The sequence below is a fragment of the Pteropus vampyrus genome, unplaced genomic scaffold (genome assembly GCF_000151845.1).
Source record: "Pteropus vampyrus isolate Shadow unplaced genomic scaffold, Pvam_2.0 Scaffold240, whole genome shotgun sequence".
In the NCBI taxonomy this organism is placed as follows: domain Eukaryota; kingdom Metazoa; phylum Chordata; class Mammalia; order Chiroptera; family Pteropodidae; genus Pteropus; species Pteropus vampyrus.
Window position 1 is genome coordinate 228,090 of NW_011889021.1, and position 17,963 is coordinate 246,052.

The 17,963-nt window shown below is 44.3% G+C and overlaps 1 protein-coding gene across 1 annotated transcript in view; it reads left to right on the forward strand.

The window, feature by feature from the left end:
• Positions 1-4,916: 4,916 nt before the first annotated feature.
• Positions 4,917-17,963, forward strand: part of MICALCL (MICAL C-terminal like) — a 52,259-nt gene continuing 39,212 nt past the window's right edge. Inside the window, exons 1-3 of the mRNA XM_023519920.1 lie at positions 4,917-6,228; positions 9,524-9,669; positions 10,915-12,235. Of these exons, the coding sequence (XP_023375688.1) occupies positions 6,168-6,228; positions 9,524-9,669; positions 10,915-12,235 (1,528 nt within the window). The 5' untranslated portion in view covers positions 4,917-6,167. The remainder of the gene's footprint in view (positions 6,229-9,523; positions 9,670-10,914; positions 12,236-17,963) is intronic.

Sequence of the window (17,963 nt, forward strand, 5' to 3'; positions counted from 1 at the left end):
CAGTGGGGCTGGGACTTTTGAGGGTTGGGATGCAAGTGGGGGTGAAGGGACTGGATCCAGGCCCAGCCTCCTCCATGGAAAGCTTTGGAATCTCAAGTGAGAGGGTGACAGAGGGGATCGGCTGGCTTTGTGTGTCACAGGCAGAGATAAGGAGGGCGCAGGACCCTCCTGAGTAGAGCAGTCCCCTTCCTGCCTCCTTTGTGGTCTCCGTAGGGGCCCCTCTGGCATTTCCTAGCCCACCAGGGAGGGGAGGTGGGCTCAGCTGCTGATAGACCATATGCAGCCCCAGGTAGCACAGCTTCCCTGCGGCTACTTGGGGGCAGCATGGGGCCATGACCAGTGTTTGGGGCTTATACAATGCACTAAAACTACCTACACAATGATAAATGCACTTTCACTGAGCATCTGGAATGGGCAGGCTTATTCTCATGCAGGACCCCATTTCATCCTCAGGACGACCCTATGAGATAAGTAATATGGAGCCCTGTTTACAGGTGAGCAAATAGACTGCTTTCCCGAGGTCTCCCAGCTAGTAAGCAGTGTGGCCCAGTGCTGAGTTCCCTTTAAAAAAATAAAGATGGCCTTGAATAAAGTGTTTTGATTCAGTCAATAGAAATTGTGACCTCTGGGTGGGAAGAACAGGCTAACAGAAACTTGCCACCAGCAAGACCTATGGCCTCAGCGGCCGTGCAGGAGCCAGGGCTCTCCTTGTCCTGTGCTTCCCTCTGGTGGCCGAGAGCAGAATTTCACCTGAAACCAGAAAGGTTCTCATGGGAGCTGGTTTCACAGGAACTACCGGGAAAGAGATGGAGCAGGAAGACCAGAGCTGAGGCCAGAGTCCTGGAAACTGGATTTACCCTCCCCGTGAGCGTTTTTTAAAAAGGACACATTTGCTAAGTACCATTTGTGGGCCTGTTCGGAGAGGTTTAGCACTTACAGTGAACAGAGTGCTGTCTGGGTACTATTTGGCGTAGGTGGGCCCCTCCACCTCCTGGGGCTCCAGCCTCCTCATTTATAATACAAAGCCTGCCTGCCTTTTATTCCTTCTCTCCATTTCTCCTCTCTTCTCAATTGCCTGGGTATTTTAGGCAACTTACAATTCTATAAGAAAGACATAAAACAAAATTATATGTCTATATAAATGAAAGATAAAACCTCAAGATCAGGGTTAATAAAAATAGTTTAGGAGGTATAGACTCCAGAGAGGAAGACCATAGTCCTAAACTCCTGCTCTAATAGGATCATAAATTTGATTCTGAATTTTCTGGCAGCCAGAGTTAAAAAGGAAATAGATAATTATTTCATTGTTTCATGAGAAAAAAAGCAATATTGGTTCACAACAGCAAGCCTCAGAGCAGGTACCACTTTTCCTAATGCTTCACTCTGTAGAAATTTTCCAGCTCATGGCAAATAGATGGCATTGAGAGGTGTATTATGTCTTGAACATCTCAGAAAAATATGCAGCCATAGTTTTCCCAAGTCTGTTTCATGCGGCAATTTTTCCTGGCAGGTGAGGTCATGACAATAAAACATGACAAGCGCAGTTCTCCCAGGGGATAAGATTGAGCTGAGAGCACAAAGCATTTTGTCTCTGACAGTCTGGTTTAATTCCAAAATAAAATGTGGGATAGACAGAGAAGTGGAGAGACCACAGGACTTTCAAGCAATCGTCTGTGGATTTCATCTTCACCCATCCTGGTTTTTGATCATTGCTAGGCAGACCACATTGTAAAGTTCAGATCTCTGGCAGAGTCTAAGTGCTATGTTTTGTGTTGCTGGTTGTGGTGAGTCCATCGCTTTACCAGGTAATGTAGCGTTGTGGGTATTAGGGAGCTTCATTAATTGCAATTTTCACCTGGATAAATGGCTCAGAGGTGAGACAAGGAAATGCTGAACAAGACCAGGATATTGCTTTTAAAAGAACCCTGGTTTGTACACCGTACTCAAAGCAGCATGATTCACAGTCACCAAAAGGGGACATGACCAACTCTCCATCAGCAGATGAATGGATAAACAAATTCTGCCACATCTACACAATGGAATGTTATTCAGCCTTAAAAAGAAAAGAAGATCTCACACATGCTACAACATGGATGAACCTGAAGTCATTATGCCAAGTGACATAAGCCAGACACAAAAGACAAATATATTTTATTCTATCTCTATGAGGTACATAGAACAGTCAAAGCCATACAGACAGAAAGTAGAACGGTAGTTACCAGGAGCTGAGGGAAAGGGTAGAAGGGGAGTTATTGTTTAATGGGTACAGAGTTTCAGTTTGGGATGAGAAAAAAGTTCTGGAGATGGATGGTGGTAATGGTTGCATGACAATATGAACACCCTTAATTCCACTGAATTATTCACTTACAAAATGATTAAAATAGTTATGTCGTGTATGTTTTTGCCACAATTTGAAAAAAGACTCTGAGACTACCTCAATTCATCAAGGAACCTATCGCCTCCTCAAAGTTCTTTAGCATAGAGCGTGCCCAAGAGGCTGGTTTTAAATAGAACTTAAGTCCTGTGTTATCAAGGCCATAGAAAATGCTCAGTAATGTTCCCCTAAAACACCTAGTTTAGTGGTTCTTAAAAATCTTGTTTAAACGGCAGTTTCCTAGCTTCCCACCTTCAGAGATTCAGATTCAGTTGGTCTAGAGTATCTGCATTTCATGTCAGTACCCAGGTGCTTCCAGGCAGGAGAGCTAGCCCAGCCCTGCACCTTGGGAATCACGGAAGAGCAGCTTCCTAGAGGCCTGCCTGGATGAGTTAGCTGTAAAATGCATGCCTAAGCAACTAAATGAATTGATTTAGTGCACTGGGTTCTTGGACATAAACCAATTAGAGTTTGGAGGGCAATCTGCCCCACAAATTACTCTGATTTAGAAAAATTGGTATTTGTCCATTTTTTTTTTTCTGGCAATAATTTGATGGCAGGATGTTCCTATGGCCTATGGAGGACACTGCTAGTTTGTAACAATAAAATGATATCATGAGCACCATATGGCACAATATTTACCCTCTTACTCCTTCTGCAGTGGGCCACTCACCAAGGTCTCCAAAAATAGTCCCTTAAAATAAATATGGATAGATTAGATAAATATAAGTAAAATATAAGGTAAAAAGAAGAGAACAGCCCTGCTTTTCTCTGCTTAAAATTATCAGATCAAATCATTACCCACCCTATTATTCCTATTTAAAAAATGTGTCCATGTGCGGCCTACAAACACATGTGACAGAAAAACCTCTCATGAATTTTAGCCATTTCTAATAAGTTCCATTTTACAATGTTAAAAGCTGAGGGGAAGCAAATCAGAGGTTTAAGCACTCTTCTTTGTTTCTTCAATAACTTCTCCAGTGGGTGATTAAGAGGTAAACTTTGCCCAGCAGGATGTAGCCGTGCTTGAGGCCTGCCTGCTCCTTGTGCAAAACACCAGCCTGGAAAACCCTGATCTGTACTTGGTGGGAGGAAGTAGATCAAAATTGTAAACAGACTGTTCATCCTATAATGGGGAGATGGGGAGAATTCACCCTGAGCCTGTCCACACAGGCTCCCCTCAAACCCATGCGTGTGATTATGAAAGTTGGCCTGTGGGACTGGGAACCCGCCAGACTGAGCAGGCTCAAAGCATCTCCAAATGGAGAGAGGAAGGGAGAGGCACCCCGAATCTAGGAGCTGCAGGATCTCGTCCTGAGGAAAGAAAGTGTCTAGGCAGTGGTTATCACCTGTGCTGCACAGCCTGACTGGTAAGAGTTGACACCCAACTCTGAGCACTGGCCAGAAGTGAAGTGAAATCTAGGGCTTTCTACAGAGAGAAGAAGAGAGGGAGAGAGAGAGAGAGGGAGAGAGGGAGAGAGACAGAGACAGACCTGTGCCAGCCCGCATTCACACCTTCTCTGCCCCATTCTTCCACAACCACATAACTCCTGTGGGCTTTCTTCCTTCCATGCCTCCTGGTCCCACCTGCGTGAGCATTCAGGCATGCATCACTCTCATTCTTTTTCTCAAGGTTGTGATGGAACCACTACAGGGACCTGGAGCCTGAGGCCAAACCTGAGAGCCCAGTGCGGGAATTTTCTTCTGCATGCAACGTTCATTTTGCTCAGCTAATTCTCAAGCCCCAGCTGGGCAGAGGGTCTTCAATGCACAGTCCACAGCCTCCTGCAAATGTGTTTCTACTGGAATCAAGGCCAATAGGAGGTTCATGGCAATGGACTGTTCAGAGATTCAGTTCAAACTGATTCCCAAAGGGTCTTCTGGACTCTGTGGGAAAGGAGGAGAGGGCAGAGCTTTCTGTAGCTCCCAGCCTTCGATGAGAGCAGCCCTCGTTTTACCTATTGCATATACGAGACACAGATGTGAGACTTCAGCATTGAACCGCTGTGCTGAAAAAAATTTTGTGTATACACATATATGTATATGGGCATAGATGTATCCACGTGTGTGCATATAAACACGGACACATCTATATGCTTATTAATGGTGGGCAGGTTAGAATGACGGCTCATAATTTGAGGCATTTCCTGAAAGGTGGCGGTACCTGTTCCATAGCAGGGTCTCAAAAAGTATTTGATGAATAAATGAATGAGACGTTAGAGGTATGTGTCACAGGGACGGGAAGGCACAGCCTGAGGGAAGGACGCGGTTCAGTCAGTTAGGCGGTTAGCTGATTAACTTTTGGTAAACGGACCATAGGAGAAAACTCCCTATTCTACACATTTAAGACTTTTTTCCTCCCATCTTCCCTGCCCCTTTCTTTTTTTCCACTACAGCTCTGCAACGGGCAAACAGCGTCAGATCTCCAACTCCCAGCAAATACCAGAGCTGGAGAAGAAAATTCCAGTCCAGTGAGTTATGAGTTCTCTGGGGGTGGAAGTGGGGGTGGAGGTGGGCAGGAGTTCTCTGATTAACTCTCATTCCTTACATGGCCTTTCTGACCTGGCCTCCTAGATGTGAGGACCAAGGAAAGAAAAATGAGGGAGACCCTTTTCTGCCGCTGACTAGAGGAAGCGTTTTCCTAGGGATTCGGGACCTTCCCTCCCCCCTTACTCCCCACTCTGGAATCATGGAGTCTTAGAACTCTGCAGTTACACTTGGAAGGGACCTTAGCATATCAGCTCCATGCTTTTGAAACAGGTGAGGAAACTGAGGCCCAGGGTCTCTGTATGTTTTGATTTAGCACCCTGGAGTTGGGCTGGGGGCATCCACTTAACGCCATGCAGTCACAGGGAAAGCAGTGAAGGAAGACACACACACATGCACACACTCATGCATGCAAGCACGCATAAATGCACAAACGCACACTGCTCTACTCCTTTTTCTGAGCAGACTGTGGTCCCAGCATCCCAGAGAAGAGCGGGCTGGATTAGCAGTCCTAGTGGACCGGGGCCTGCGGCAGGTGCCATGGCAACAGGCTCCCGCTAGGGGGCGCAGTGACCACGGAAGCCATTGCCGGGCATCCCAGGGCTGCCCACATTCCTGGGGCACTGCAGCAAGTACAGAGCAGGGATCCCCTTTCTGGTCCTGAGAGAGGGGCTGGGACTCTTCATTCGAGTCTAAGTCCATTGCTGCCTTCCACCTCCTCCTGCCCCCAGGCCCCTCTCCGGGCCTGGCTCTAGGAGAGGTGGATCCAGGAAAGCCATGGGTTAGACAAGGGTTTCTAAAAAAGAAACGTAGTTGTAGTCAGAACAGAGTGCTAGTTTAGTTGACTCCTTTCTTCTGAGTCAACACTCATTCCACGGCCTCTCTCACTCAGGCAGGGCTGGGACAGTGGGTGCCTCTGGAGCTGGATCAGGGCTGCATACCTGGGGACAACACAACCTAAAATGACTCTTGGATTGCCTTATATCCCCAAGCAGTGAGAATGCGGAGCAGGAGCCAGCCAATGTTTACCGAAGGCTTGGGCCAGGCCCTTCTCTCGAGCCATCTCATTTACTGCCCCACCCCACCACTCCCTCAGTCTTGGGGATTCCTTTTATGGGTGAGCCCTTCTGGGTGCAGATTCCATTGCAGTGCCTCCAGTCAACTTTACTGAGTGCCACCAGCACGAGGGGATTGTACTTGCCGTCAAGAAGTTCCCAGTCTGGAGTAAGAGTCCAGTGGGGAACCCTCACGGCAAGGTCAGGGTGCTGAAGGAGGCGCAGGACAGAGGGGACTGCTAACCAGCAGGATGGTTTTCGAGATGGGCCTGAGGACCTCAGCTGTGTCTATAGTTATCCCAGGAGTATCAGGTTTGGATTCTCAAGTGTATGTAAAAGCTGGTTTGAGGTCAGGCCTTGAGTTCGAATCGTTTCTAGGGGCCTAGTGTCTGGCATGGACCTGGACCAAGGGAGGCACCTAGTCCTTGCCAGATGAATGAATAATGAATGAATGAGTGAATGGGCAAGCAAGCAAACAAATGAACAAATGTACAAACAAAGAGAGAACAAATGAATGAACAAACTAACTAGGGAACGAGCAGGCTGGACCGAGTGCAGAAACAAATGAAGCACACGGATTGAGTCCTGTGCACACTCCCACCCCTAGAGGGCGCTCCAAGACTGTGGGAGGATCTGAGCCATTGCCTACGCTTCAAATTCTGGGAAGCTGCACCCTTGAATCCCAGTCTTTGTGAAAATCCCCAGAACTGAAAGCCAGTAGAGCTGTCCTTTTTGGTCGTCTTCATTTTGCCCCTGAGGAAACCCCACTGGGCAGGCTGGTCCTGTAGTAGGGAGCAGAACATGGGGTACCATCTACTCGGCCCATTCACTGCCCCATCAAGGCTGGTTCTGTGTGACTGCCATCGGCACCCTCTCCCAGCTGACCACGTTCACCAGAATGATCTCTAGGATCAAGGGAAAAAGTCACCATTGCCAGAGGGCCCAGAGAAGAGGCACCTGACCCAGACGAAATGTGAGGCTGTAATCCAGGCCCTGATCTGCTCACCAACCCCCTTTGCACAAAGAGACCTGAAGGACCAGGGGCACCCCTGCACATGGCAGGGCAGCCCTGACTGGGCCATGCCAGGTTTTAATGAAAAGGAATGGCTAGCAGAGAAAGATTCGAGTTGATGAATGAGGAGTTGCTGGGCCCAGGAGTTAGAGAAATCCTGGCTGGGGTGGGTGGGTGTGCAGCCCCCTCTGGAACCGGTCAGTGGTTCAGCAGTGTCCTTATTGGACACCACTTGTAAGCATGGAAGGGAGGGAAGGCGACGGAATTAATGTTTAGCCAGCACGTAGCACTCACCTTGCATCTCGCAATGGGCACCTCTTTTTATCTCATTTTATTCCTTCGACCTCCCCTAAAGCAGCACTAGACTTCTCATTTTCTGCCTGAGAAGACAGAGGGATTAAGAAAGTTGCTCAGTGTCAGGCAGCTGGTGTGGGAGTAAAGGAGGGTTCCAGGCTCCCCTTGACCATTCTCTGAGGGAAGCCAAGGACATCAGCCACCTCGGGCAAGTGAGATTCTGTGTCACCTCTCAGCTCTGCCCTCGCCTTCCCCTCCAGTGCAGCACCCACCTCCCAAGCAGCAGCTAGAATGGCAGGTGTTTTGTTAGCCCCATCTCCCCAAGTTCCCCTGAAGACCATGCATGAACAGTGCCTGTGGGAAGAGACCCCACTAGTTTGGGTGGAGGGTGGGGATTAGGAAGAGGTAAAGAGAGGGAGCAGCTCCTGGGTCACGACCTTGGGAACCCCAAGGCTTCCCTGTCAGGTTTGGTCGCCAAGGTGTCTCTGGTTCTGTATCAGAAGGTTCCCAGAGAGCTCTTCAGGGTAAAACAAAGGCAGTTTGTTGAGCTGAGGGGACTTTGAGAAAAGTTCAGGCGTTTGATTCAGGAGGTGGCAGAAGATGAGAATGAGGGGGCGAGGAGGAGGAGGAGAAGGAATTTGGCAGGAATTTGGCAAGCTGAGGACAGGAAGCAAGGCAACAACTGACTCACATCTTTTGCCTTTTTAGGCTTGAACCGTCTTAGCTGTGGGCTGAGATGGAGGTTCATGGGCTGAGATGGGGGTTTGGGTAACAGGCAGCCTGGCCAGACGCCTCCCCGGCATCAGCTCCTGGCAGCCAGTGTTCTTTCTCCCCAGCAGCACCTTTCTGCCACCCTCAGATCTGTCCCCTTGAGTTATCTTTTCCTTTTAAGTATTCTGACGACCTTCCCGTTGGTCCCTTACTGACTATACATGTGGTGGCCATCTTTTCAGAGCCCAGGCCTGGGCTACCTACTCTGACATGCTAGCATTTGTGTGTGAGGAAAGCAGGACAGACCACTGAAAGTCCCCCTGTGTGGTCCCCTGTGCGAATGGGCCTTAAAGGAATGCTTCTTGGGCCAGAGCTCGGGTTCGGCCTGGCCCGCGTGGGTCTCAGAGGAGAAGCCCCTCACCCAAAGCTTTAGGGAAACTGAGGCCAGAGAATTTTGTTGAGTGAGGAAGCGAGCTAAAATCTGAAGGCTGGACACTTCGGAGGAAAATTGGAATGGGTCAGTTGGGCAGCTGGGAGCAAAACTCCAAGAGAATTGGCTAGCGACAGTGGTCCTGGGCAGCCTCCACGTGCGGGGTGGGTTCAGGGGAACATTGGCTGGGCCGAAGCATCAGACACTGAGGGGGCAGATCTGAAACAGAGCATGGCATTTCCTGAATCCCTTTGAGGGCAGATTACTGAAATGGTCCAATATGGAAACAAAATGCTTAAGATTTTAGATTTAAGGTTACTAGGGGGTATATGTGTGCACGTCTGTGTGTGTCTGTGTGTGTGTACTCATGAGAGATGTCAAAAGAGAGAAAGAAAAAGAGATGAATCTTGTAGGCTACAAATGTCCAGAATTCTGCCGTCACTAGACTAATTGATTTCATTTCCCACAGTTCAGAATTAGGCTCGTCCTCCGGGCTGGCCACACTGCTTTCTCATGTCACTCTGAGCGCATACACTACATCTCATTTGTTCCCTGACCAATAAGAGCTTGGCACAAACTCCACTCCATATGCTTCAAATGATTTGATACTCATTATAACCTCTCTCCCTTGTGCTCTCTTAAAATCTCAAACTAACCATCTCGTCTGAGAGCCGCTTGGCACAGTGAGAAAGAAGAGCTCATTTCATTAGCAGTGACCGCCTATCCTGTCCGTGCCCGCAGCTAATGGTCTGGGCTATGTATGGGAAAAGGCCTCAGGTGGTTTACTGACTAAGCGACTTAATGTAGCCTCAACCCCTGGCCACAATGGCTTTAGGGGAATCTTCGCAGTAGACGTTTATTTCTAAGAAACACCTTGGTGCTTCCTGTTTCATCTCTCAGAAATATTCTCACATGAGTGTGAAACACAGCGATGTTTACACTTTTCATCCTGGGACCCCTGGTCCCCACAGGAGCTGCCATTCCTATTCCCCTCCCTCCGAGTCCCAATCTGTGGGCACCGGGGCCTCTGATCCACCTCTGAAAGCTCCCTCCTTCTGACTGCATTTATAGAGTTGGTGCTTCACTTAAAACCTCCCCTTTTCACGGTAAAATAAGGTAATAACAACTCTGTAATGGACAGCGTGTTCTTTCCTTGATAGGTTTGACACCGATAAACAACAGAAGAACTGCGTCGCCTCCAAAGGAAGCTTCTCCTTCTCCGTCCTCATCGTCTGCTTCGTCTTCCCCACCATCTTCTTCAGGCAGTGTCCCAGGGAATACTCTGGATGGCTCCTCCTCGCCTTACGTAAGTGCTCCTCAGGGCCCTGCACAGGTGCTAGGAAAGCGAGCTGCCTCTCCTCCTCCCACTTCCACGCTTTCCCCTGGATTCCTAGCACTCTTAGGTCACCCCATTGCAAAGGCAGGGCCGGAGAGCTGCTCTGTCAAGAGTCCACCCCCCAGGCTTCCTGCGTGAGTCTCTTTCACAAAAGCTCATTCTGCTCCTTCTCAGCCACCCGCCAGGGAACCACCACTCCATCGCACACTGAGCAAACTTTACAGGGTATGGAATCTGGGCTGGGCTGTGGGATGATGCACAGATGCTAGGGTATATGCTGTGCCCTGGAGGACCTCACCAAGGGGCGTTAAGGAGCTGGCAGCCGCAGGATGGCAGGCATAGACCTAAGGGTATGCCTTTGGGAGCAGCTGAGATCCTTGGAAGCAACATCCGCCTTAAATAGAAATGGCATCACTGAGAAGCACAGGGCTGGACTCTTTCCTTCATGGGTTTATCAGGCCTCCATGAACTATCAGACCCTGCTCTAGGCTGTGGGAAGTAGAGTACACAGACAGAAGGGTGCATGCTCTTGTGATGCTCTCGTGATGCTCCTGTCATATGACCTGCCCCTCGGTCAGACCTCTTGGCAGGGCATAGCCACTCCTGCTAGAATCCACCTGTGGTCTTCCTTTTCCAAGAGTCATGCTAGAAATGAGACATGAGCCAGGTTTTTAAAAGTCATTGGAAGATCCTAAAGGCGATCCCACCATCACAGCTCCAGCCCAGAAGCGTAGCCGTCTCTCCTTACCTCCATAGGCTCCAAGGAAGGAGCCTTGGTTTCTCTGTAGCTGGAGGAATGAATATACCTGTGGGCAGAATGCGCCTGTTAGTGGGGACCATGGCTGAGCAAGCCAAGGAGCCTCTGTCCTCCCCTACATGCTGGCCACGCACAGGGGCTGTGTCAGCCCTACCTTTACTGGCGCAGGAGCTTGTCAGTGCCTTTGCCTTGCCTTTTGGCTTCCTACACACCTAATCCAAGACCCAGAAAAGCCTTTGATCAGTGCCGATACAGGGGCTCCAGGCAGATCTCGGCAGGTCCCAAGGCAGCCACTTGAACAAAGAACAGCACTTGGAAATCACCCTAGGCAGAATTCTTTTTGACTTGGGTATCTGAGATTCAAAGAGAGGGAGGGAAGGGGGCTATAGACTGAAATGTGCCTTCCTCATATAAATCAGTGCTGGAAATTTTTAAATCACTTATTTTTTGCCCAGCAGGTCTCAAGAGGTCATTTCACTCCTACCCCTATCTTTCTGAGGCGAGCCAGAGCCCAAGGAGCACCAAAGGAAATCCCTCTGTACCTGCCTCATGGCCAAGTGCTGGAGCGGGCAGAATACTGCCTGGTGAGGCCCGGTGGAGATGGCCTTGCAAGCCCCAGGCCACCCAGCCCTGCAGAGATGGCTTCTGATCGATGTCAGGAAGCAGAGGCCCCTCTTGGGGACACCAGAAGCATCCACAGAGGCCTGCACCCCATTGCAGGGAAGGACAAGTGCTCGCCAGATCAAGAGTTGTCTCTCCGGGCTGGAGAGGACCTAGAAGAAGGGCATACTGATCACAGGAGGGGAGAGGAGGGTGGATCAGAGCTGGCAGAGGGGAAGAAGTTCAACTTAAAGAAGTTGGTCCTCACTCAGGAGCAGAAGACGAGGTTGCTGGATTGGAATGACTCCAGTCCTGAGAGTTTGCTCCTGGAAGCTGGGGCAAGACTTTCCCAGGAAAGTGCTGAGAATGGTAGAGGAGCCCGTGTGCTGAAACCAGTACGGCCCTTGCTGCTCCCTCAGACAGTGAGAGAGACTCTGCCAACAGCCCAGACAGAGGCTCAGGGGAAGATGGGAACCCCAGCTGAAAGGACTCCAGGGGAGCAAAGTGTGGCTCCACCCAAGTCTCCACTAAGGCTCATAGCAAATGCCATCCGAAGGTCGCTGGGGCCCCTCCTGCCCAACTCTGAAGGTGGGAGGAAGGCCTGGGCCAAGCCAGAATCAAAGGCTTTGACCACCAGCCAGCCGCACGCTTGCACTCGCTCGTTCAGCCTGCGGAAACCCAGCTCCAATAAAGACTGGGACCAGCAGTCCCCTGGGAGAGACTCAGCAAACAGGGCCTCAGCCTTCTTCTCCTTGGGCACCCCAAATGCCAGGGCTGCCCAACCCTCGGACCTTCGCCCTCTGGACCCTGCCCTCCGCACCCGTAGTTTGCCCAACCGGGGATCCAAGATGTTTCCAGCATTCGCGTCCCCATCCTGCAACAAGATGGAAGATGTCCCCACACTCCTCGAGAAAGTGAGTTTGCAAGAGACCTTCCCAGATGCTTCTAGGGTTCCAAAGAAAAGAATCCCACTCTTTTCCTCCCTCAGACTCAAAGACAAATATTTTGAGAGTTTCCTCCAAGAATCCATACAAAGAAAGGACCTCCAAGACCTCTTTAGCAGCCCCAAGGGGAAGGCGCTACCCAGGGACATTGCCCAGCCCCCCGAGAGGCCGGGGCCCCCGTTCAGTAGTGCCTGCCTGGGGCAGAGGATCCATCCTTCTCCAGAGAGAGATGCAGGTGAGTGGCTCTTTCCTTATTCATGTCTACAGCTCATGCAGGGCGGTTAGTTATCCTTATTGGATGAATAAGCAAGCATCTTTCTCTTAGTTTTGCTTCTCAAATTAAATTCTCGCAAAAGTAGGAAAAGTTGAAAAATAGGAAAAAATATTTAAAAAATTAAATTCGAAATTATGTTATAAGAAGTTTTGAAAGAGACAATGAATTAACCATAATTCAACCACTTTCCCACTCATTGTTCATGTGTTTTTACTAAGTTGTGCATTAAATTTTGTATTTTTTAAACCAATATTAAATTATAGATATTAAGCTAATTACCTCACAGTCTAAATAAATATGATTAAATAGCTGTGGAATATTCTATCTAGTGGCTATGTTATCATTTAATGAACTGTTTTCTTATTGTTTAACGTACAGATACATTGTTCTTTGAAAGAGAACTGTGGGTAAAGGATACAGGAGAACTCTCCATGTTATTTCTTACAATTGCATGTTGTAAATTTCAGTAAAAACAAGGGAAAGGTACCAGTTAATATTCCACCACTGATGTATGAGAGTACTTTTTTCACCATACTCTGCATTGAGTATCATATTTTTTAAATGCTGCTATTTTACTAGTCAAAAAATGGTGCCTCTTTTAAACTTGTATTTTTTTTTTATCAATAGCTTAAGTGTGTTTATGTATATTTGGTTACCAATGGAAACTTAGGCATTTTTATGTTTAAATCTGTTTATAATCTTTCTTAATTATAAATTAATTAGCACACCAAAGAATCAGAATAATTCAACAGTGAGGAAATATCTAAAAAAAGCAACGTGTATTCTCTCACCCCCTCTCCTCCTTGCCAAAGTTTAAACACTCACATGATTCCTTTCTGTTGTTGGTATTTGTTTGTTTATTTTAAACAAATTGTGATTTAACTATCCCTATGGTTGAGCAACTTTGTTTTTCTAATGTTTTATTTTCTTGACTTTTATTTTGGAACTTTAGTTTTCAAGCAAAAAAATTATGTCTCTCCTTTGGTGCCTTCATCAAAAAGCTATACAGATTAACAAGAGACTTTATTTTCAGCCAAGTTAGGATAAGCATGGACAGACTGAAAAACTATGTTCTTTAGATCACATCATACACTTTAATGTGTTGTGTGTCTTTTGATAGATAATACATTCACATGGTTCAAAATAAAAGGGTACAAAAGGCACAGAATATCCAGAATATCCTATCTCCCTTCCTTGTCCCTGAGCCATTGAGGTCCTATCCCTGATGCTACATATTATTATCATGTTCTTAGGCTTTCTTCCAGACAGAATTTATGAATATATAAGCAAATTTGCATATCATGTTCTTTTTCACAAATAGCAGCATGCTAGCATATTGTACACACTTTTATGTACTTTTATTTTGGAGATCATTCCATGTTAGTTCATAAAGAGCTTTCTCTTTTGTTTTATAGCTGCATGGTATTCCATTATGTACATGTGCCTTAATTTATGTAGCCAGGCCTCTCTGATGGAAAGTTTAAGTCATTTCAAATCTTTTGCTATTGCAAAGTGTACCATAATTAAGAACTTAGGCCATTTGGCATATGTGAAAATTTATCTGTAGAATAAATTCCTAAAAATAGATGCTGGAATAAAGGATGTATGAATTGAGAATTTTGATAGATATTGCCAGATTGTCCTCCATTCAAGAGGTGCCAGTTCACACTCCCAGCAGCCAAGTATCAGAATGCTGTTTCTATGCCTGCACTAACCACTGTGTTACCTAACTTTTTTTTTTTAATCTTTAACAATCTGATAGGCGATTGAACATCTTTTTATATATGAAAGAGTCATTTGTATTTTTTTTCTGTGAATTTTATTTCTGTTCTTTATCTAGTTTTCTGTTGGGTTGCTGGTATTTTTCTTAATGATATGTAGGAACTCTATTAAAAGAGAAATTTAGCCTTATTTTGTGATATAAATTACAAATACTTTTCTGAGTTTCTTGTTTGTGTTTAATTTTGTTTATGGTGTTTTTTGTCATATATATTTTTTACTTTTATATAGTAGTTGTAAGTAATTTCTCATTTTATAGCTTCTGGGCTTTATATAATAGTTCAGAGAGAGCTTCATCCAAGTTTACAGAAGAACTTTCATACAGTGCTTTTTAGTCTTTTGTTTTTAATTTTTTTGCTTTTAAATAGTTACATCAAGAAATTATCCTACTATGAAATGTGAGATATGGATCCAACCTTTTTTTTTTAGATGTCTTTTGGTTATTCTAAAATAATTTAGTGAATAATCCATCTTTTTCCTCTCTCATATGAGGTGACATCTTGATTATATATCAGATTCTTGTATACGGACTGATTTCTACACCATCTTTTATGTTCTATTGAATTGTCTGTTATGTATCAGTAGCACCTGTTTTAATTAGTTTATATATTTATACATATTTTAAATCTATGTACTACATTATCAGATAGAGTATTCTATCATTGATCTTTCAAAAATTTCCTGGCTCTTCCTGTCCAATATTCTATATGAACTTAGTATCAGCCTGTCTTTGTATCCCCCACCAAAAAAACCTGTGAGTACTTTTATGAGATTAAGTTGTTTACAAATTAACTTGGCAAGAATTTACAATCTTATGATATGAATTGACTTTCCATTTGTTCATATCTTTATTCATCACCCTCAGGAATATTCTAAACTTTATATCATATAGATCTTGCATATTTATTGCTAGATATGTTTAGAGTTTTTTTTCTATTATAAATATTTCCATTTTATCTTGTTACTCATGGTTGTATATATGTAAGTTATGGATTTCTGTGTAGTGATTTTGTACTCATTCATTTTACTGAATCCACTTTGCTTGTAAAAATTTTTTAGTGACTTCTCCTGTGTCCTCTCTAAGTATACAATCATAACATGTGCAAATAATGATAATATTATCTCTTGTTTTAAAGTTGTACATATCTGATTTATTTTGTTTCTTGAATTTCTTTGGTTTCCAGAACCTTCAGAATACTATTAAATAAAAGTAATGACAATGATTTCCTTATTACATTCCTTACTTTAATGAGAATGTGTCTTGTTAGTGAGAATAAGTTTTCTCACTTAAACATGAGGCTAGCTTCTGGGCTTACCCAGATATGTTTAATAATTTTAAGGAAATAGCCATCTAGTCCTATTTTATTAAAAATACAGTTGACCCTTGAGGAATGCATGATTGAACTGAGCAGGTTCAACTGTATATGCAGATTTGTTTTTCTGAGCAGGTTCAACTGTATATGCAGATTTGTTTTCATGTTGTTCAAGGGTCAACCGGCAATTGGGAATCCAAACATGTTGAGGGCTGACTTAAGTTAATATGCCAATTTTCTAATGCATGGGTGGTAGATACCCCTAACCTGTAAACAGAGTCAACTACATTTTTAATCACAAATTGATGTTGAATTTTATCAAATATCATTTTGGCACCTTTTAAGATGATCATGTGATATTTTTCTCCTTAGTTTGATTAATATGAATTATCTGATAGATTTACTAATATTGAACCATCCTTGCATTGCTGAAATAAATACCATTTGGTCATAATGTTTTCTTATTTTGAAATACTTTTTTGTTCCATTTACTTAATATTTTATTTAAGATTTTTGCATCAAATTCATAGGTGAGATTGACTTTTAGTTCATTTATTTTATGTTTATTTGATTTCTGTATGTGTGATTACAATAAGTTGGGGTAAATGCGTTTACCTTATGTAGTTATCATGGACAGCTGCATTCATTTATATTCATTGGGAAATATTCATTGGGAAGTATGACTTCCTTGGCTCGGAACAGAATGGGAATGTAGAGAATGGAATTAGTTTATGGTTGACCAGCTCTGAAAATAGTGCCTAGGCCCATGTCATAGAAAAGTTTTTGTTTCTCTCAGATGTTTTTAAGTCAATATCATAAGAAAGTTAAGATTTATCTACCCTATCAGGTTAGACTCATTAGTTTCCTTTTATTTCCCTGCTCAAACCACCAAACACATAGACACGGCTCTCTCCATACTTAAATTATCAGTGTATACTTCTATGCAACGGAGAGAGAAAACATTATTCAAATTGAAAGTGGGAAACTTTCAAAAGTCATTCAAATTGAAATATCTTGAATTTATGATCACTTGCATAAAGGCCAGCTGAAATTTAATTTTTCTAATTTTTACAATTTTCTAGGTAAATTAATAGTATACATAAACTTCTCAGTGTTTAAATTACTTAGGGATATGAACTGATTTCAGGTACTTACCAGTGCCTATTTTATACACATCGTTTTAATGCTAATTATTATTCTTGCATATAATTAAAGAAGGCACCCTGAGAACCTCTCTTTTTTATTTTGACATAAAGTTTTCATTGCAATAAAATACATAAATATTAAGTACACAAATGATGAATTTTTACAAAGTGCACATATGCGTAATCACCTCTGAGATCAAGATACAGAACATTGCCAGCACTCAGAAGACTCCTTCATGCTTCTTCCCAAATACATGTGCCACCAAACGAAAAGCACTACCTGACTTTTATCATCTTAGACTATTCTTGTAGATTTTTGACTTTATAAAAATTGAATCATTTAGTATTGTGGTAGGCAGAATTCTAAGAGGGCCTCATGTTTCCTACCCCTGGTTTACTTGCCCAGTATAATCTTTTCCTCTTGAGTATGGGGGAAAGAAGAGTATAATGGATTTTACATCTGTGATTAAGCTATGGGATTTTGCAAATGTAATTGCATTCCAAGCCAATTGACTTTGAGTTAATGAAAAGAAATGTTATCCTAGGTAGGCCTAACCTAATTGGGCAAACTGTTAACAAGGCCTGGGCCATGCCTCAAGTCAGAAACGTGAGCACAAGTGGGACATGATCCCACTGGTCTCAAAGAAGGAACCTGTCTTATTGCGAGAGGGCCTGGGAATAGGAGGCCTCTAGGAGCTAAGATCAACCTCCAGCTGACAGCCAGTAAGAAAACAGTCCCTATGTACTACAACCACTAGGGACTGAATTCTTCCAACAACCGGGGTGAGCTGGAAGAGAACCCTGAGCTGCAGGTGAGAACCCAGCCCAACAGAAACCTCGATTGCAGCATTGTGAGATGTTGAGAAGAGGACCCAGTTGAAGTGTGCCTGCACTGGTGACCTACACAACTGTGAGATAATAAATGGATGTCATTGTAAGCTGCTAAATTTGTGTTCAGTGATTCCACAACAATAGAAAACTAATACTATACAAATATATACTTTTTTGTGCATGACTTTTTTCAGTAAACTTTATGTATGGGGTGGGGGTGTGATATACCCATATAGTTATATGCAATAGTGGTTCATTCTTTTTCATTGCTACATTTTTATTTTCTTGTATGAATATGCCACAATGTATTTGTACATTCTGTTGCTGGCTACTTAGGTTGTTTTCAATTGTTTCTACTGTGAGTAATGCAGCTTTGAGCACTCCTAGGTATCTTTTCTTTTGGGTAATTTCAATGATAAACAAAGCCATATACTAGTTAAAGTAGTAAGGACAGATTTTAATTATAGTATACTATTGCAATAGGGAAGAAAGTCCAGCATGAACTGAACTCAGCTTTGATTTTTACGGAAGTGGCTTGGTGTTTTACTGGGAGAATGAAGGAGTAGGGAGAGAGGCTGAATAGTGGTAGAGAGCTCAGCAGAGGCAGAAGTGAAAAGTTAC